Source organism: Sipha flava, unplaced genomic scaffold (genome assembly GCF_003268045.1).
Source record: "Sipha flava isolate LNK unplaced genomic scaffold, YSA_version1 207_pilon_pilon, whole genome shotgun sequence".
In the NCBI taxonomy this organism is placed as follows: domain Eukaryota; kingdom Metazoa; phylum Arthropoda; class Insecta; order Hemiptera; family Aphididae; genus Sipha; species Sipha flava.
This window is the reverse complement of record NW_020272813.1, coordinates 946833-967233: the sequence shown is the minus strand read 5'-3', so window position 1 is coordinate 967233 and position 20401 is coordinate 946833. Positions and strand designations below refer to the sequence as shown.

Here is a 20401-nt window from a genome sequence, read left to right as displayed (position 1 = left end):
TATTTGTTATTTATTGAAATAAAATAACATCTTACTATATTTAACTAAAAAAAATATATATACATAAATATTCAATCTTCATATCCTGGTGGTCTTTGAATTCTCTTATTTTGATAGTCATCTAAGTTAACTTGTTCAATAAGCTTCTTATACTCAGTTTCTATTGTAATACTCCCTCGTGGTTTCATTTCAATACCTTGTTTCTTTAATTCATCTGGACTAATAAACTTAGTTTTTCGATGATCATAACGAATTTGAGAAAATTCTTTCAGTACAAATGATCCTCCGACGACTAACAATGCAAATGGTACGCCAAAACGTAAAAATTTATTATTCAACAAGTTATTCATTGATAATGATCAATAATTACACATTTTTAATATAATAATTGAATCCACTTAAATTGTTATTAAAATGTTTAACACTTAATACAATTATAAACTTTCAATACGAATTAAAATAAGTTTGAATTTTAAAATTTATCTTAAAAAATTAAGAGACTGTATTTTAAGATGAATAATAGTTGGTTAGGTGAAACATTAGGCACAGGTTCGATTTCCTTTGCCGGTTACAAACTATATTTTACTATCTATATCAGCGGTCAATAGATAAGCGACAGATGTTAAAAATAATAATATCAATATTTATTATATACAAGCATGAACACTAGATAAAAGACGCCTAACTATCAATTAAAACAACGATTTAAGGTAAATTAGTAAAAAATATTTAAAAAATCAAAAATTGTCATATATATATTTATATATATCTGTGACTTTGATACTGATATTTATATTGTCCATGAAAAATTATACATAGATTGATAACGTTGTAGATAAGATTCTTAGAATAACCATGAATGTGCTATTGCTATTCAGTGTTTAATATATGAATATTAAGACTGAATAGTCTAAATATTTAGTACTAATTATCGCTTTAGTAATTTTAATTTAAAATATAATGTAAAAAATTGAATTAACTTTGATATTAAATAATTGTAGATTATTTATTGATTTTATATCAATATTCATATATCTATTTTTTCATTCTTTCAATTTTCTCAAGAGTATAAATTAATACAATTTACAGTGAGTAGCCGTTTATTACCTTGAATTGTTTAATTTACGTTTATATCTATGGCTTTTATGTTTGTTTTTAGTTTATTTTTAAAACAATGGGAGATCTTCCTCAAGAGTTTTCCAAAACATTCAGAGAGCAATACATTCATCCAACTATAAATGATATTGACTATGTGAAGTTTTTACCGTTTAACCTTGATAAAGGTCCTTATAAATCTGAAGATCACTATTTAGATACACAATTTCATCTTTTGCGTGAAGATTTCATTCATCCTTTAAGAAAATCTATACAATATTATCGTAAAAATAAAATTACAGAAGGCACTAATTTAGTGTGTCATAATGTATTATTTGATGGGTCTAGAGAATTTCTTGGAAACAAATTAGGTTTTATATTTATATTTGACCCAAATTTATATAATATAAATTTATTTATAAATGGGTTTCTATTACTATTTTCTAATGATAATTTTAACACATTTTTTGCTGGGCTCGTGTTAAGAGATGACATAGAATACTTAAATAAAGGCATACTTCTAGTAGAAATGCTTGGTGGTATAGATATAAGACCAAACACAAATTTATTAATGGCACAATGCGAACAATTTTATGTTCCCTACAATTGGACACTTAAAGCTCTACAACAAATGAACCCTTTAACATTTCCATTGAAAGAATATATAGTCTTTGCTTCTAACAAACCTTCATCACCTGAATATTTAAATGACATAAATACTCAAAAATATGATATTGATGATTATAAATTTAATATTTTAAAAGATGATGAATGGCCAACAGAAATATACCTACAACAAGAGAGTAGTCAGTATAAAGCATTTAAAGCAGCACTGACAAAAAAATATGTTTTGATTCAAGGAGCTCCAGGTACAGGCAAGACTTTTATTGGTCAACGAGTAATAAAAGCAATGATTGAAAATTTATATACAACAGGACGGTTAAAAAACCCTATAGCTATAATTTGTAATAACAACCATACCCTAGATCATTTTTTAGAAGGTGTTCTAAAAATAACTGATAAACTTGTCAGAATTGGTAGTCAATCAAAATGTGAAGTTTTAAAAAAACATAGTTTAAAAGAGATAGTAAGGCTTAACAAATTTAAAATAAATAATATTTTAGAACAAAATTTAAAAACTAAAGAGCAAGTTATTTTAGACTGTTATAAAAAATGTGATAAGTTGTATAAGGGTATTTTGGATTGGAATATTTTGAAATCTGTAGTACCAGAAATGTCATTCAATACTTTTGTTGATTCTTGGGATTTTCTTAACTGGTTGTTTCATCCATATCCTGTGGACAAGATGTTAAAAACTTTTAAATTTGATAAAGTACAATCCACTCAACATTGTTTAATATTAGATGATATAAAACAATGTGTTATAGAATTAACTGAACAAGTTACTGAGGGCAGTGAATATCAATCATTAAAAATAAAACAACAATTAACAATACTGAAGAAATTTTATGAATACTTTGAGTACATGTTGACTTTTGATAGCCCAAAAGTAAATCCGATCATTATTGATGACATACATTTAATACCAGCAGAACAAAGATGGATATTATACTATAATTGGGTACAAAGGATTGTCAGCGGTTATAAAAATATTTTAACTCCTATATGGTATGAGTATAATGAGTTATGTAAAAAACTTGATGAAAATAGATTGACCCAAACAATCCATTTATTAGATGGAATTTATGTAATTGGACTTACCACCACTGGAGCAGTAAAAAACAAAGATTTATTAGAACATTTAAAACCACCAATTGGTAAGTTTATTAAAGTATTTTTACTTATAATTAACCGAATGAAAGGTAAATGCAATCAAATTGGTCATATATCAATAAAAAAAAAAAAAATGAACGTATTTAGTAAGCTACTAAGCAAAATTAAATTATAAACTAAAATTTCTTCTTTATTTTGAGTAATTTGTATGATTCATAATGGACAAGATGAGAGAAAATAGATTGAGATGGTTTGAGCATGTGATGAGGCAAGAGGAAACAAAACAATAGGAGTGGTTATGAAAATGAATATTGAAGAGAAAAGAAGAAGAGGAAGACCAAAAAAAGATGATTGGATACTATTGATAATGATATGAGAGCTGTTGATATGTGAACAAGAGATGTAGAAAATCGAGATGATTGGAAGTTTAGGACAAGAATGGTCAACCCTAAATAATTGAGAGAAAGGCCAAGGAAAAGAAGAAGATACTATATTCAAATTTAAATGATTTACGAATTATTAATTTTTTTTTTTTTTTATAGTTATTTTTGAAGAAGGAACTGAAACATTAGAACCATATATAGTTGCTTCATTAACTGAACATGTTCAACATTTGATTTTAATTGGTAATGTTAAAATACTAAAGAATGTTTTATTTTGAATATTGCATTTAGAATTTTCTGTATAAATAGTATTATATTACATAAAATGAGCTTTGTTTTATCAATTTTCTGTCTAAAATTATATTTTAGATGAGTTATTGATAGCAATTTATTGGGTAGTACCTTTAGAAATATTACATTAAATCTTAATTCGACAATAGAGAAAAACATTGGTATTTAATAAATAATAGATACTTTATTCATTGAAATATTATCAACCCATTAGTGTTGAAGTTTTTTTTTTTTAATTTTTAACAAAAATGTTTTTGAAAACATATATTAGACCTTAAAACTACTTGTAAAAAAATAAAGAAAAATAAAATAGTGTTAGCATTAATTTTTGAAGACAAAAGCTGTTCAAGACAACAAGACTAGAAGTTTATAATATCTTATATCATTAAAATTCAATTAAGTCGTTTTATAATATTGTTTATGTTGTTTCTTGGCAACGCAAGGCGCTAATGGGTTAATTAGAAATTTATTGCAGTAAACAAAAAAATAAATATTTATTAACTTTGTACATTTTTACCCTTACATATGGTTATTTTAAATTATTGCTATATAAATTCTAGAATTATTAATTTTATAATTAAATTGTATATTATTAAATCAATGTTTGATTGAATTAAATAGAGCAGCGGTCTGAAAGTGGTGACTTGTAGACTATAATCAGCCTAAATGTTTCTTTTATACGATTTGCATTAAATTCCAAAACTAGGAAATTTTATTGAATATCATATCAATCTGGCCCGTTAATCCTTTTTAATTAGTGAATTTGGCCTAGGATCCAAAAAGATTGCCGACCACTGAAATTGAGGATTCTTAATATATAAATAATTAATATCAGACAGTATACCATTTTTTTGTGTACAATTTATTATTTTAAAATTTACTATACATTTTATTTCAAATTATTCTATGCAATTAGTATATTATTAAATGAATATGTTAAACATTTTTAGAAAGCAAATTTCTGTAAATTAATAATCAAATTGTTTTTAACGTTTATTTTTGACTGATTGTAATTTCTGTTTAGATGATCCATATTATATTTAACTCAGTGGCGTAGTTATGGGGAGGGTGTAAGGGGTTTCCACCCTCCCCCCCAGGTTTTTTTAATGATATTTGATTATTATTTATTAAAATTTACATATTATTAGTAAAATATTTTGATTTTACTGTGATTAGTTATGTATTAAAATTGAGTAACAAAATAATTTTCATTTAATACGGGACATAATAATACCATTTTAAATGCAATATTATAACATATCACCTCATTTTAAGATATACTAAAAACACTTAAAAAATTTACTTTTAAACACCCCCCCCCCCCCCAGAAAAAAATTGTATCTACGCCACTGATTTAACTAATCATTATATCAAATAACTTTTATTATTAATTTTAGGTGATCAAAAAGTAGAACGTCCAAAAACATCATCATATAATTTGGCCAAAAATTATAACTTCAATCAAACACTTATGGAGCGAACAATAAATAATGGTTTACCTTTATATCAACTTACAAAACAATTCAGAATGCGACCAGAAATAATGTCATTAGTGTTACCATTCATTACTAATCATTTGGAAAGTAGTGAACATACATATAATCTACCAAATGTTATTGGAATATCCAAAAATGTGTATTTCATTGATCATAATATTATAGAGGTAAATTATTATGTAATAAATCAAAATGTTTGTTTAATTAAAATGTTTAAACCAACTAGGAATGCCATGGTAAAATTCATATCAATTTACATGAAGTAAAGTTTATGATTGGGCTTGCTCGGTATCTTTGTTTACAAAATTATAAACCTGAAGACATAATGATTCTAACAACTCATAAAGATCAAGTTAATGAACTGAACAAAGTACAGTTAATAATTAATTTTAAAATAGCATTTCAAATAAACTATTATAATACTATAAAAATATTATTCTTAGCTTAAAGAAGAATCTTTACTCATCAAAAACATAAATGTATCAACTGTCGATAGTTGTTCAATGACTGAATGTGAAATTGTGTTGTTATCCACTGTACATAATACTAAAGAAGATGCTAGTTTTTGGAAACATGAAAATCGAATCTGTGTTGCCTTAACAAGAGCAAAAATTGGTTTATATATTATTGGAAATATAAATAACCTAATAAGTCAATGTGATCTATGGAACAATGTTAAAAGTTCTCTTCAAAACTTAAATGCTTTAGGTTTGAATTCAATATTTTTATTTTAATAGTAAAATTGAATTTAATAATTTCTTTTAGGAAATGAATTAACTTTGGAGTGTTTTGTACATAAAGGAACATTATCAAAAGTATCGAAAGCTGAAGATTTTATGAATCGAAAATGTCCCCGACCATGTCTACAACAATTAAAATGCAATCATTATTGCCAGAGTATTTGTCATACTCGTGATCGTGAGCATATGTTTATGTTTAAATGTAGACATATAAACTGTAGGTTTGTATTTTGAACTTATATTTATTAAATGTTCACTGTTATTATTTAGTGCTTTACAATTTATAACCTGAAATATAATGTATATTCAAAAAGTTCCTGCACTGATTTAAAAAAAATTATAACAAACGAGTTAAAATAAACAATATTATTTAATTTTCAAAATAATCCCTTGTCCTTTCTATACACATAGTTTAATGCTCATGCAGTTGTTGGAGGGCTCTGGAAAAATTGTTTTCTGTAATGCTTTGCAGGTCTTGTCATATTTTATTGGATAATCTTTATATTGTCAAAATGATCATCTTTCATAGCAATTTTGAGCTTAGGAAATAAAAAATAATCGGCTCGAGCCACATTTGGCCAATATGGTGGATGGTTGATAACAGTAACAGATTTTTTAGCCAAAAATTGTGTACCAATATCGAAGAATGTGCTGGAACATTGTCATACAGCAGAAACCTTGTCTTTCTGTGCTACATTAGTGAGTGTAGAACAAACTTTGCAAACACTTTTCTTTTACCATCTTACTTCTTACACAAAAGAACTTTGTGTAAAATAGTATGGATGTTTCATTAATTGAATTACTATTCTGATAATATTTTATTATATATTTGCCGATTATAAAACAGAGCAGAGCGTACTAGTTCCATATTTTTATCATTATTAGAAGTTGGGAAATGCCATTCTCTTCGATTGTATTCCAGTGAGTCACAACCATATTTAAACCGCATATACGATTTAAAATCTTGCTATGACTTCAACAAACATTACCATATATATTTTTCATCATTCAAAATGTTTGAGTAGCATTTTTGTTTAATTTAAAACAAAATTTAATTACAACTCTTTGTTCCATTGTAAATATTGTGACACAATTTTACACAATTTTATAAATTCTTACACTTCAAATCAATGCAGGTGATTACTGAACCAATTTATTGTTATTGAACTTTTACAGTCCCTATCGATGTGTATTATACAATGTAGTGCCATCAATGGAATATAGATAATGAAAAATTAACAGTCCCAGAACTTTTTAAATATACTGTGTAAACTAATGTTAAAAATTCACCAATAAATATACGAATTAACCTCTAATACAACATCAGAAAAAAAAAAACATTACAAATATATTTGAACTAGAATTACCAATTTCTTTCACTAAAATTAAATTGTTTTAACATAAAATAAACCCTTTTTGTTATTATCTGGGTTAAATTGTGTACTAAAACTCAGATAATTATTTCTAGGTCCTTCTAATCCTTGAGTATACATTGTATACAGCTTTATTAACTACGAGTACATTTACATTTTATCCTTCCAAGTTATCATGTTAAGTATTTACACTTTAATTGATATCGATTTCTTGCATAACAAAGCAATTTTTAGTCGGTAGTAACTTATTAGTGTTTTATTTTTGTTATTAATTAAATTAAAAAATAAAAAAGTTGTGCATTTAAGGGTTAAATGCAAATTATAATTTTGTTTTGTTTTTTTATTTTCAGATCTTCTAAATCACTAATCCGCTATCCACTTAAAGATATATTTTTACTCTTTTGGGAATACAGTAAAAATATTATATATGAAATAATTAATCAACCTATTTGAAATGTTATAACTTTTTCGTATTAATTTAAATTAGATAGTTTAGTATATTTAATCTAATCTATGTAAAAAACAATATTGATATTGAGATACCTAATCAATACAACCTAGTCATGTCATACATTAGATACCAAATGTATTAATAAAATGTTCCTGCAATTACTACTTTATTTTTAGTTGTTTTTATACTTATATTTTCAAAATGTGAATATTTTTCTTGATCTTCCCACATTTATTCTTATTCATTATTTAAGACTGGATGTAATCCAATTTGAACTCTGGCGTACAAAAAGAAAAAAAAGAAAAATTTAATGATTGTTCCTTATAAATCCTATAATTTCCTTTCCACAAAACCAAAAGAAAAACAGCCTAACTTCTAGATCATTGGTCTTATGACTTATGATCGTTTGGTTGTTGTCTGTTTAAAGTTCTGAATAAGCTAATTACACAACATTTAAGTAGGTAATTTATCAACTTAATTGGGAAAGTCAGAAGTTTATTTTGGAATGAGTGTTAAATTAAATTGATTAATTATTACAATTTTTATGTTAAATATTATTGTAATTTATAATTATAATTTCTTATTGCAATAAATTATATTTATATAGATTGTTATTAAGTGTGTTTAAAGCATTTATTCGAAAACAGTCTACTCCAATTAGTAAATAAGACTTAATGTTATTTAAGGCATAAGAATATCGTAAGTAAATACAGTACATAGTTATAATATTAAACATAATTTTTTTTTTCTATACCTTATAAAGTAATAACAATTTATAGATTTACTTCATTTACTATATAAATCATCATAATGTTGGAACAAATAAGCCATTCGTACTTTATTATTATTATTGTTTTAATATTTTGATTTTAAGAACTATGATTATTCAAGTATAGTTTTACCTCGGTGTTATACATTTGCTGGCTACACATGTCCATTCAACTTTATCTTCCATCTGCTCGTAATGTTCATCTAGGCGAACAGATATGAAAGTAATATTTTCTTTTAGGTAATATTTTCCGATATATGTTATAATAAAATAATTTAAAATACATAATAATTAATGGTTATGATTTCCATTGTTTTAAATAATATTATTTTTATTTTATTTTATATATTTATGGGACTAGACCTATGAGAAATAAAATATTAGATATGCACAGTTTTACAATTAAATTATAGTTACAAACAGAGGTGTTCCCATTCATTTTTTTGAGAGTATACTAAAGGGGTGACCAAACCGCGGCCATACTATGACCTTTTTTTTTTTTACATTTTGGCTCTTCCATATTTCTTAATATATTTTGTAGCTCGCGAGTCTCTTCTCGCTGATCACCCCTGGTATACTATACTTGTATCATCAAATATAAACATTTAATATTATAAAAATATTTTTTTTATGGTTTATAGGAGTAAAGCCGATAAATAGCGTGTCAATAATATGGAAAACATTTTAAACCAGATTTTTTATATATCCTCTTTATATTACGTATATTATTTCGTCAATCTTTACAAATATTAAAAAGATTACGAAAATACATTGGTAAAAAACATTTTCTGCAACTTATTTTCATCGTTTGATTCTTGTCGTTCCTTACCTTGTAGAGCTGAAACTGCTAAACGGTGATCTTTCAACCAAATCTTCACATAAGGTCGTGGATTGAAATCTGCAACTGAAGGGCTATTAGTAGAGATGAACATCAAATCTGACACATTTTCGATGTTTAAACTAGTCCTCAAATCAGTTATTGTCAAGTTCATATCTGAAAATCCTCGTTCGCAATCAGCTGTTGAAGTCGGGAGTACGGTTAACGCCTTCATGAAACTTGATAAAGCATTTCTTAAACGGAAGTCAACTACACTTTCAAATTTGGATAAACCTAATTTCCGTGATACTATTTTAACTTCATCTTCTCCCTTGGCGTCATTAGTTGCCGTTTTGAACACTTCATCAAACACCTAAAAAAACATTTAATTTAAATGCCATTTATGCTGTTTAAATAATTATAAAATTTAAATTTAATATTATTATAATTTGCAATTTTCATTACCTGAAGATCTTCTAGCATTGTGCTATCTTTTGAGTCATCAAATAAGCGTTGCCGCATTCTGTCAACTAGATTCTGCATAAATTGTAGCCTGTTGATTCCTCCTGATTTTTTTATTATAATATTGACATCTTCATGAATCCCTTTTCAAATAGCTTCTATAATTTCCTTTTATTTTTGTCCAGGTTCAGGTCGTGGAATCCATTTCTGTTTCAGATATACGTTCGAACATCTTATCTCATACTTTGTTTGAGCTTTTCATTAATATGTTTTCTGCTAACACATGAGCTTTGCTTTCTAAATGTTGTTTAATTTTATTTCTCAATTAAGTCAATTGATTTTTTCTACTATTCCCAGTAGCTACTATTTCAAAGCCTACCCACTCAGATGAAATTCGAACTTTATTATCAGAGTTAGATTTTTGAAACTGAATACCATTTTTAGCTTGAATACAAGTATTATATCCTAGTTTCCCATTTTTACTATTTAACCATTGATTTTTTCCATGAAACTCTATCGCCTGTTCTTTTGTCCAAATTTTGGCCAAATGTTGGATACTTTCAATACATCTTGAATTTGACTATCGACAGAAAAATCAAAACTATCTTCATTGGGCGTTACTAAAAATGAACTAGTACCAGAAATATCAATATTGGTAGTGCTTTTAGTTTCTTTTTCTCGTAGTATAAAAAACTTATCAAGTGTGCCGCCTGCGCGTTTAGAATTTGAAGTCATATTTTAATAAAAAGAACATTACAAGATAACCGTGGAAAACATTTAAATAGATCTCATGTTATTGATGCCCCTGTAAGAGATTTAATTAGACAACACATAAATAGTTTACCTTGTCAACCATTACAGCCGTATTGCTACAGATAACCTGCAATGTTTAAGTTCAGACTTAAATTTGTGTAAGCTTTATCGATCTTTTAAAAATAAATATCCCGATATAAATGTCAGTAAACGTATCTATAGAAATATTTTTCGGTTAGACTTTAAATTACGTTTCGGCTATCCGCGTACAAAAAAAAGCAAACGGTGTGATTTGTTTTATAATAAATTAGTGGCAGCTGATACAGAGGAGGATAGAAAAAAAAAATAGAAATTGATAGTAAGTTGCATCATTCTAAAGCTGAGCAATCGTATGATGCCCTTAAAAAAGATACAGACATTGGTAGACTCAATAGCTCTATTGTAGTGCTTTGCGTTGATCTACAGCAAGTATTATTTTTCCCAACTCTTACACATTCTAACATGTTTTATCAAAGACAACTTTCCAACTATAATTTAGCAATTCATAATGTAGGTAATAATGAAGTTTCTATGCATTTGTGGTATGAATGTATCGCTAAAAGAGGATCATTAGAAATAGCTTAGTGTATTTTAAATTATATCGAGAATAATTACGATATTCTTGGACATGGTGAAGAGAGGAAATTAATATGGATAAATAATATGGTCTGATAGATGTGTCCATCAAAATAATAACTGGCGAAGATTAAATATGTACTCCTATCTAATATTTTGCAAGTACTTTACAGAAATTAATCAAAACATTTTTTTGACTGGCCATAGTTTTTTACCATGTGACCGAGATTTCGCTTAATTGAAAAACAAAAAAAAAAAAAAGCTAAAGTATTTGTATCGTCACAATGGAAATATGTTATAGCTAATGCAAGATTAGAAAAACCATTTCGTATTATAGAAATATCTCAAAATGATTTTAAAGATTTTTCTACAATAGAGCAAGATACTACAAAAAAAAATCTAAAAATAACACAAGCAATGTGGTTGAAATTGACAGCTGATGATCCTAAGCATGTAAATATTCGTGAAAGTCACAATACACTGATACACTGAGACCATGAACATTACATTAAATACGTAAAAACAACTTTAAAGATATCACTTTATCTATTAAAGATTTACCACCAGCCTACGAATCCCCAGTGGCTTAACAAAAGAAAAGAAAAAAAATCTTTTAGACATGTGCAAGTATATGCCTCAACAATACAGTGACTTTTATACATCATTACCAGGATAATATATTATATTAATTTTAAAATATGTAAAAATAATAATGTGGTTTTTTAAAGATTAATAAAATACCAGGATAATATTATATTCATAGGCGGAAATTCTCCATAATTTTAGAGGGGGCTAATATTTAAAAATACTTTATTGCATATCAAAGCTAAAAAAAAAAAAAAAATTATATTACCCTATAAATATCATGCAAAACCTAAGCGTGATTTATTTTAGATAGATATACTACTATACTATGCATATACTGATATACTCATACATATACTTGAATTTTAACAATAAAAACTCTTTATAATGAAACTAAAAAATATTTATTTTAAAATAATGTATCTATTTTTTTTTGCAAATAAATTTAGTATGGCTTCTTTATCAATTTTTTTTAGAAATATCTTTCTCAATACTAATTATAGCTAAATTTTTTAATCTATTCTGTACCATGGATGACCTCAGCCATGTTTTAATCCTTCTCATTGCAGAAAAATTACGTTCACACGTTGACGAACTTATAGGAAAAGTAAGTGCAACTTGTATAAGCTTAGACATGTTAGGGTATATATTTTTGGAAAGTACTGAAGTCAAAGCTTCTAAATTAATACTGCTTTTGCCATTTGATAAGTGTAAGTAGTTCTTCACAACATGCATTTCTGATTGAACACTTATACTTTTTACATCCAATAAATCCTAGAAAAAAAAACAATTATCTTTAATTAGAAATAGAATAAGAATAATTTACAATAAATAAAATTTTGATCCTACATGTCATTTCATTTATTAATTCAATAATATTAAATTTTGATAGCAAGTTTTTATAATGAAATTACCTTATAATGATTAATAAATAGTTCACTCTTTTTAAAATCTAATTTTATAAAATTGTCTATAGCTTCAGCCATTTGAAGACTTTCAGTTGAAAACATTTTCTTCAAATTTACAACTATACAATCTAATATTTTAAAATAGCCATTTACACAATTTGTTTCAGTACTATTAAATGATTCTGCAGCAGTAGTAGTTGTTAGAATGAAATCTTCAAAAACATTGGGTTCACGCAGAGGCGGATTTCCCATTAGGCACTGTAGGCAGCTGCCTAGGGCGGCAAAATTTGGGGATGGCTAATTCTGTAGTGTTTTATTAGAAAACATCGTATGCGAAAAAAAATTGGAAAATTATTTACTTTATATTTACGAAAAATAATTGTATAATAATGGTTGCATTTTATTAATATGTTATCGTTGGAATTTTGGGGAAAGATAAATACCCCCACTGCCACACTATATTACTAATTCGACTGTATATTAATAATCCTATGCTGCTATTATGAAAATCTGTTTTTAATAAAATTTGGTGGACGTCCATTGATATTTTTTCAAAGTAGACTAATTAATAAAAGCGAAAAAAATAGTCTAAACATTCAAATGGATATAGGTACATATATTTATATATTTAATATTTAGATTAGGTATTTCGGAAGACTATAAAACTTCTTCGCCTAATATAGAGGCGGTAAATTGTTGGTGCCTATAGCCGTAAAAAAGATAAATCCGCCTCTGGGTTCACGTCTCATTCGCTTAGATGTTAATAATAAACATATTAAATAAGCTTAAAAATAATATTAATTTAAATAAATAAATATTTTTTATTAGGTACACAATACTGACCTTGAGTTTGAAAAGGTAGGATCACTTTAACATCATTTTCATCACAAAAAGTTTTTATGTCTAACCACAAGTCACTAAAGCCAATGGTAGATCTAGCATTCTTAAAACTTAGTATTACGCTGTTTATTAGATTACCTGCATTACCCAATGTAGTAGTTTTATCTTGAAACATGTTGCTAAGTATATTTATGGAAGATAATACATGTTGCAAAATGAATAGAAAAATAACAAATGATCCTTTTTGCATTATTGAAAGTATACCTATAAAAAAATATTCAAAACATATTAAATTAATCCGGTGCTTATAATTAGACAATAGTATTAATATTTAATTAAAAATGATATGAGTATACCTATAGCTTTATTTACATTTCGGTCCAGTTGGTTATCTATTTCTTCTTGCAAAACTGCAATAATTGCTTAATAATTGTATACAACTGACTCACAGTTTTTCCATCTACAATTCCACCTTGTATCACTCAAAGAATTTATTTTTGATATTTTAACTCCTAATTTTCTTTGCATAGTAACTAGAGTTTTATTTTTAGTAGGATGAGAAAAGTGCTTATACAATGATTCTATTGTATTAAAAACAATTCTAGATTCCTAAAAAATAAAAATGATTTAGAAAAAATAAAAACATTTTAACAAAAAAATATTTTTAAACATTTTAGGATCAAGTTTGTGACCAGAGTTCATGTCCTTGGCAAGGTTGTTTATTTAAATTAATTTTAATTTAATTAAAATTAATTAAATTTAAGTTAAATTTATATCGGGATATTTATTTTTAAAAGATCGATAAAGCTTACACAAATTTAAGTCTGAACTTAAACATTGCAGGTTATCTGTAGCAATACGGCTGTAATGGTTGACAAGGTAAACTATTTATGTGTTGTCTAATTAAATCTCTTACAGGGGCATTAATAACATGAGATCTATTTAAATGTTTTCCACGGTTATCCCTAGGTGTCACAATACCTAGTTTAATTTTATCTTGTAACGTCATAACACGTCTTTTTGTAATACAAAACGTATTTAAAAGCGTATTTTTGCATATCTGTAAATCATCAATGTAATATTTAAATGAACAAAATCATCGTGATGTAGCATCTGTTTTTCCTGGTCGTCTTCTCATAGGAGCATTTACTTTTATACACTTATACAGAAAAGCTGATTGTTCATCATACGTTAACTTATAAAATTCGTCAAATTTTTAACGTCAAATTTTCGTCAAATTAAAAAACGTCAAGTTTTCTTGCTAAAGTCATTGTTGCACAACCTTGCCAAGGACATGAACTCTGGTCACAAACTTGATCCTAAAATGTTTAAAAATATTTTTCAATATTATCTATATTTTACTACATTCATAACATTTTTACTAACCACGGTTGGAGGTGTTTTAGCTGGTACAAGTTTTTTACTCTGAGAAATATATTCTTTCCCACTATTTCGAAGAGTTGTTTTTTTACATTTTTCCAATCTGTCATATTGATTTTTCGTTTTCGTCCATCACTTAGACGGTTAACATCACTACTAGATAAGTTATTTAGACTTGTTATAGTTAAATAGGTAACACAATCATGACATACGCACGTCTTGTGTCGCGTTGACTTACTGTGAATAGCAAACGCATGGCACGTTTTAATAGTCAACTAATCGCCGGTTTCTAAGTTTATACACGATGATTGTGTACGATAAAAACATTCTGGGAATATATATATTCTGGGAAAATGCTAGAAGTCCCTAAGCCTAATTATTACCAAAGACATATCTTAATATGTCTATGGTTTATTATTTTAAAATTTATAATATTGTACACTGTATCAAGTAACCTTTTAATAAATTAAGATTTTTTTTTTTAAGTATAAATATTTATCACGTTTTATTTGTGTCCGGAATTTTGTTTAGAGTTCACAAAATAGTCTATAACAGCTATACAGAAGGAGGTGAATTAAGTAATTCTAGGATCTCTTTGAACATTGAAACTCACTCCACACGTACATAAATATTTTATAACTCTAATTTGACTGCGCCACAAATTTAAAAAATAATTAGGTAAAGTAATTTGAAACCTTAAATAAAGTAAAACAAATAGTCTTATAATCTTGTCATATTATGTTGCCTTGATAATATTTGTTTTTCAAATCAAGTATAAATGTTAATAAAATATGAGTTGAATATAATCAATAATGCATCAACATTTGAAGAATCTTCTATGACAAAGATTACAAAGTCCTCTATTAGATATGTACTAAATATATATAATAATCAGGGGCGGATTGGCAATTATTTTCGGCCTAGGAAATATGAAACAAACCATGAATCGCAAATTAAACTATTTCACCCCTCCCCCCTCCCAAAAAACGCTTTATTTTGCATCAATTTTAAAATTTGTTTAGTTTCACCCCTAAATTAGTAAAATCTACAATAACTTTACTATAATTGTTGTTATAATAGTTTTGGATTAGTCACATGATTAATCAGTTCCAACTTGAACTTGAAGTTTGATCTTAATGCATCTTTAAATATATATATATATATTTATTTAATAATTTTTATTTATTTTATAAAATAAAATTTTTTTTTGGTAATTATATAATAATATAGAGCGGCCCATTGAGAAGATTCTCGATTTCCCGATAGGCCAATCCACCCCTGATAATAATAACTATATAACTTTTATAAAATAATAACTAAATATATTTTATTCATAACAAACATGTCATCATTTGTTTAAATTGTGTACATGCAATGGTAGCACAGATTGTTTGCTCTCTGTTTTTGTAAGATTATTTTTTATTGTTGACCGTTTTAGCTATTATAAACTCAGTGGCGTATACAAGGGGGGTGTTTGGTAGATATGACACCCCCCTTGAGTCGTATCATATATTACATTATTATAGGAATATAGGTAAATCGATAATACAATATGAAATATAAAATAATGCGCAATACTAATTACATATATACAGGTTAACATTATCGCGATTGCGACAATACTTGACGAAAATTATTCGTTTACGTTTTCGTGCAACACAAAACGTTTAATAATAATAGGTATTGTAGCATCGAATACTGATATTCGAATATACATTACATCTCTATTACACACATTATGTATACATATTAATTAATTAAAATAAAAGTTTTAGTTCGTACGTATTATATATATAATATTTAATAATTATAATTAACACCCCCCTTCAGAAAATCCTAGCTACGCCACTGTATAAACTAATAGTGATTATGATATATAATGCTATACATAATGAGGTAATGAAAAATATCTGTGTCAGTTAAATAGATAATAAAATTAATCTGTTTCTATTATAATTTAAAGTTTGCAATAAGATTTATTAATCATAAATTGTCATAAATAAATATTAAAATTATACAAAGTAAAAATATTCTACTCATTAAAAATTAATTTGTTAAAAATTTGTATAAAAATATTTATAATTATGGTTTTACTATGTAAAGTTCGTTCTGATATATTAGAATAGGAGGACTATACAAAACTTTGAGCTATCACATTGGAGGAACAGCGATCACGTTCAATAAGTTCTTTCATAACCAGGTTAGTAATTGCAGATCGGTTAGTTGAAGAGGTGTTTTCTTCAAGACTATTAATTTTCAGCTTTAAGGTGGTTTTAGCTCGTTATAAATACATGAATAAAAGACAAATATGTCTGACAAAATTGTGGGACTTTGGCTGAGCCGAATTTAATTCTGTAAAAGTCCAATAATTCTATATTATCTTTTTTAGAGAACGTTCGGAGCATTTTTCGAAATTTCAACTTTTTATGACATTTACATACAACGCAATTTTTTCTTTTTCAACATTTTCAATAATTAATATAATTTGTTAAAAAATATACTTAGAAAAAAAAGCTTCGACCATAATCTAGAAGAGACGTTTAGAAATTACTGAATATTTACATAATTAAAATCGTCGCGACTCAAGTCTCACAAAATTGTTATAGATGAGGCATGTTTGTATTCAAAAAGTATACCAAGATTTTTTCATAATTGATTTCTCCAGCATGTAATTGTGAGTGCGAAAACGTACCCCCGACCTCACTTCGGGTGTGTCAAGCGATAGAGATGTTCCGACCGACCGTCCGTCACCGGCGCCACCACCATCTCACATATTACCTACCAGTTACATACTTGTATATATATATATATATATAAATTATAACCGTAATTAGTAAGTCAGATAATATGTAATACCATTGATTATAAATATTACATATTATACATAATATAAGTATTTATAATCAATGGTAATAACTACAACTCTATAAATACAATTTAGTCTGAAATTCAAATGGAAAAAGTAATAACTTTATATTTTTAAATTATTCACCGTACACATTATATGACCATACCAGTATATTCACGATACCTACACAACTATTTCCTTTCAGCATAGATTAAATATACATAGATAGACCATGGGTATAGGCTATATGGAAACCAACTTATTTAGTTTAACGATGTCTCAACAGATAGCGATGACCGTAGCGTTAATCGTTTAATATCGTTTGTAAAATATTTATAATAAAATAGGTGGTTTATTTATTTCGACATTAGATAGCGAATAGAGGTGATCTTGATGCATGCAGGCTTGTTTGACGTTTTTGGTATACAAAAATAGAACGCAAACATTGTTTATTATTTTGATATCTGTTCATTAGTTTAATTCGAAAATAAATACTTGTCCGTCGAATTTTCGATATGAGTACTTTATGGTTCAAGTTTTCTTATCTACGAGTATATAGGTATTTTGATTGCTTTTATCCGAGTCCAACACTAAACTTGTAACTTGCATCAGCGTCAGCGTTAAGAGTAACTATTTTTTTTTTAATCTCTGTCATGAGAAAAAGCTGCCACACATGTGTTCGACGCGAATACGATGTCGTTCCGGAAAACAATGTTTACCACATATCTAGTCTTGTAAAACCGTAATTACCGGACCACTTTGTAATATAATCACACGTACGCCACGAAACGGGGTCATCGACCGTCCGGTGAACTGTCAATATTATTATTACCAATATTATTGTTACGACGTTGTGTAGAATTTTACACGGCGATACTATGGCACGTGTTATTTATACGCATACCCTAGTATATACACGATGATGTTATAATATTTTACTTGCGTACGCTTTAAAATAATATAAGAAGGTGCTAAATCCTGTGCGTGGATGAAAATTATCAACTCGCACACGAGGCGATAAAGACTATCGCCTAACGATAACGATTAACGATTCACAGATTCAGGGAAACTGATTTATCTGAAAATGAATTAAAACTCTTTTCACTCCTACCATGCACGTTCCCAATATCCCTTAAGATCATAGGCATAGCAAATAAACCGTTAACGATATTATAAATAATAATACTTGCACACGTCACAAGATTTACGACGCGCACATACATCTTCTGAAAATGTATAAAAAACCATAATAATGGATTGCCACTAGAAAATCCATGATCCGACATTGAATAATTGATAAGTGATTTGAAAACACGTTTCTCCGAATTTGTACACGTAATCATTTTTCCTAGATGAAATACGGACCTGTTTTCGAAATTTAAATACAAATTAACGCATAAGGGCTAAATACGTGAAACCACTGTCCACAACGGTTCGTCTATAGATCTTGTATACAATATTTTATTGTGTGTGAATTACCGTATTTTCATTTATATCATAATATCATATTATAATTCGTTATTTATTTTAAAAATCAACCACATTATTTTTCCTTCTCACGCGTTCGTACTGATTGAAAATAGTCATTAAAAAAATTAAAAAATAAATTATATTAATTACAATAATATTAATAGTACCCGTTTTCGCATTAACGCACTATATTTCTATACTTTAATTATATATTAAAGATATAAGTGTGGTCGAAAAAATGTTCTATGACTTCCTTTCAAATTGCATTCGTACAAACTCTACTTATGTAGGTATAAAATAATTATAATACTCGTACATTAATTTAATAATAGCTAGAACTATTGACGCATACATCTTTATTACACTGTACACACGAACTATAGTGCGTGTATATACATTGTATTCGTGATATGTAGAAATCATTGATTGTATTAAAAAAGCAATTATCTACACGCTGAATCCATCCACACAAACAAAATTTTTACTATAACTATGTCACTCCTTGCTCAACTTCTCAACTGTCAGCAAGTCCACCAAATGTAACATCTCATGAATAGTCAACATTACGGTTAACTCAAAAAATACCATGGAGTTTCTGTGGGTCACTTCGCTATTACCGTAATGAAAAAAAAAAACCATCATAAGCTCGTTCCGACAATCATCGCTATTCTGACGCGTATTTGGATTATTCTATCACTCGTCAGTCATCAGTCATACGAAGCATAGATTTGTTCTCGTATATATATATATAATATACGAAAGACATACTGGACTATATCAATCGTGTATTTATTAATTATAATACGTGTCGTTACCATGTGACAATGAATTGTCAAAAGCTCGATATGTTGTCACGGTGAATCACACAGCCCGTCCGTTTAGTAGGTAATTTGTGAAAATTTCCCGAAGTCAACCACTAACTGCAATCGTGTGAAAAAAATTTAGTACCGGAAAATTAGAAGGAAATAAAATGGAATCGGCTACAGGCATGAAGATTTTCCCGCAGGCAAATTTAACAGATTTCGCTCGCGGCGACGAACGCGCACTAAAAACACATCGTTTCAGGTTAAGAAATCATCGACCGTCCGGTACAACAAGGCGGCAACGCTGGCCAAGATGGCGGTGGAGGCCAAGACGACGGCCCTGGCGGATGTGGCTGTGCAGCAGGCGCTGTTCAAGGCCAGGAGAGCTCCCCGAGCCACAGACGTGGCCATCCGCTACAATAACGCGGCGAAAGTGGCCCGGGTCGCGGTGGCGGCCAAGGCGGTGGCCAGTACAGCGGCCTTCGGCAACGGTGGCCGGTACGGGTTGATGGTGGCCACCGGGATACTGACGCCTAGACTTCGGCCTGCAGAGATCCGCTCGACCATTCCCCGAGCACTGGTCACCGG

General features: G+C 28.0%; 4 protein-coding genes and 1 pseudogene across 4 annotated transcripts; 1 reads left to right on the top strand and 4 right to left on the bottom strand.

Moving 5' to 3' along the window:
• Positions 1 to 6: 6 nt before the first annotated feature.
• On the bottom strand, positions 7 to 715 carry LOC112682644 (cytochrome c oxidase assembly protein COX16 homolog, mitochondrial). The gene has a single exon (XM_025553307.1). It carries the CDS (start codon positions 348 to 350, stop codon positions 72 to 74), a length of 279 nt encoding a protein of 92 aa, XP_025409092.1. The 5' UTR covers positions 351 to 715; the 3' UTR covers positions 7 to 71.
• Positions 716 to 1054: 339 nt separating this feature from the next.
• LOC112682606 (NFX1-type zinc finger-containing protein 1-like) lies at positions 1055 to 7566 on the top strand. Its single transcript, XM_025553248.1, has 8 exons — positions 1055 to 1088; positions 1160 to 2873; positions 3372 to 3455; positions 4901 to 5166; positions 5226 to 5369; positions 5443 to 5707; positions 5765 to 5960; positions 7463 to 7566. Exons 2-8 carry the CDS (start codon positions 1175 to 1177, stop codon positions 7563 to 7565), a joined length of 2757 nt encoding a protein of 918 aa, XP_025409033.1. The 5' UTR covers positions 1055 to 1088; positions 1160 to 1174; the 3' UTR covers position 7566.
• Positions 7567 to 8461: 895 nt separating this feature from the next.
• LOC112682580 (E3 SUMO-protein ligase KIAA1586-like) lies at positions 8462 to 9691 on the bottom strand. Its single transcript, XM_025553213.1, has 3 exons — positions 9615 to 9691; positions 9162 to 9522; positions 8462 to 8535 (listed from the first exon to the last, which is right to left on the bottom strand). The coding sequence occupies exons 1-3, from the start codon at positions 9669 to 9671 to the stop codon at positions 8462 to 8464; spliced, it is 492 nt and encodes a 163-aa protein (XP_025408998.1). The 5' UTR covers positions 9672 to 9691.
• Positions 9692 to 12024: 2333 nt separating this feature from the next.
• On the bottom strand, positions 12025 to 12959 carry LOC112682620. Its single transcript, XM_025553276.1, has 2 exons — positions 12479 to 12959; positions 12025 to 12338 (listed from the first exon to the last, which is right to left on the bottom strand). The coding sequence occupies exons 1-2, from the start codon at positions 12722 to 12724 to the stop codon at positions 12027 to 12029; spliced, it is 558 nt and encodes a 185-aa protein (XP_025409061.1). The 5' UTR covers positions 12725 to 12959; the 3' UTR covers positions 12025 to 12026.
• A 251-nt stretch (positions 12960 to 13210) lies between these two features.
• On the bottom strand, positions 13211 to 19574 carry LOC112682579 (annotated as a pseudogene).
• Between the last annotated feature and the right edge of the window lie 827 nt (positions 19575 to 20401).

Coding starts and splice junctions, on each gene's coding strand:
- LOC112682580 (XM_025553213.1), bottom strand. CDS start 9,671: ATGCGGCAACGCTTATTTGATGACTCAAAAGATAGCACAATGCTAGAA. Junction 9,523..9,614: donor CAATGCTAGAAGATCTTCAG/GTAATGAAAATT, acceptor ATGTTTTTTTAG/GTGTTTGATGAAGTGTTCAA. Junction 8,536..9,161: donor AGCAGTTTCAGCTCTACAAG/GTAAGGAACGAC, acceptor CTGTTCGCCTAG/ATGAACATTACGAGCAGATG.
- LOC112682620 (XM_025553276.1), bottom strand. CDS start 12,724: ATGGGAAATCCGCCTCTGCGTGAACCCAATGTTTTTGAAGATTTCATT. Junction 12,339..12,478: donor TATTTATTAATCATTATAAG/GTAATTTCATTA, acceptor TTTTTTTTCTAG/GATTTATTGGATGTAAAAAG.
- LOC112682644 (XM_025553307.1), bottom strand. CDS start 350: ATGAATAACTTGTTGAATAATAAATTTTTACGTTTTGGCGTACCATTT.
- LOC112682606 (XM_025553248.1), top strand. CDS start 1,175: ATGGGAGATCTTCCTCAAGAGTTTTCCAAAACATTCAGAGAGCAATAC. Junction 3,456..4,900: donor TCAACATTTGATTTTAATTG/GTAATGTTAAAA, acceptor TATTAATTTTAG/GTGATCAAAAAGTAGAACGT. Junction 5,708..5,764: donor TCAAAACTTAAATGCTTTAG/GTTTGAATTCAA, acceptor AATTTCTTTTAG/GAAATGAATTAACTTTGGAG.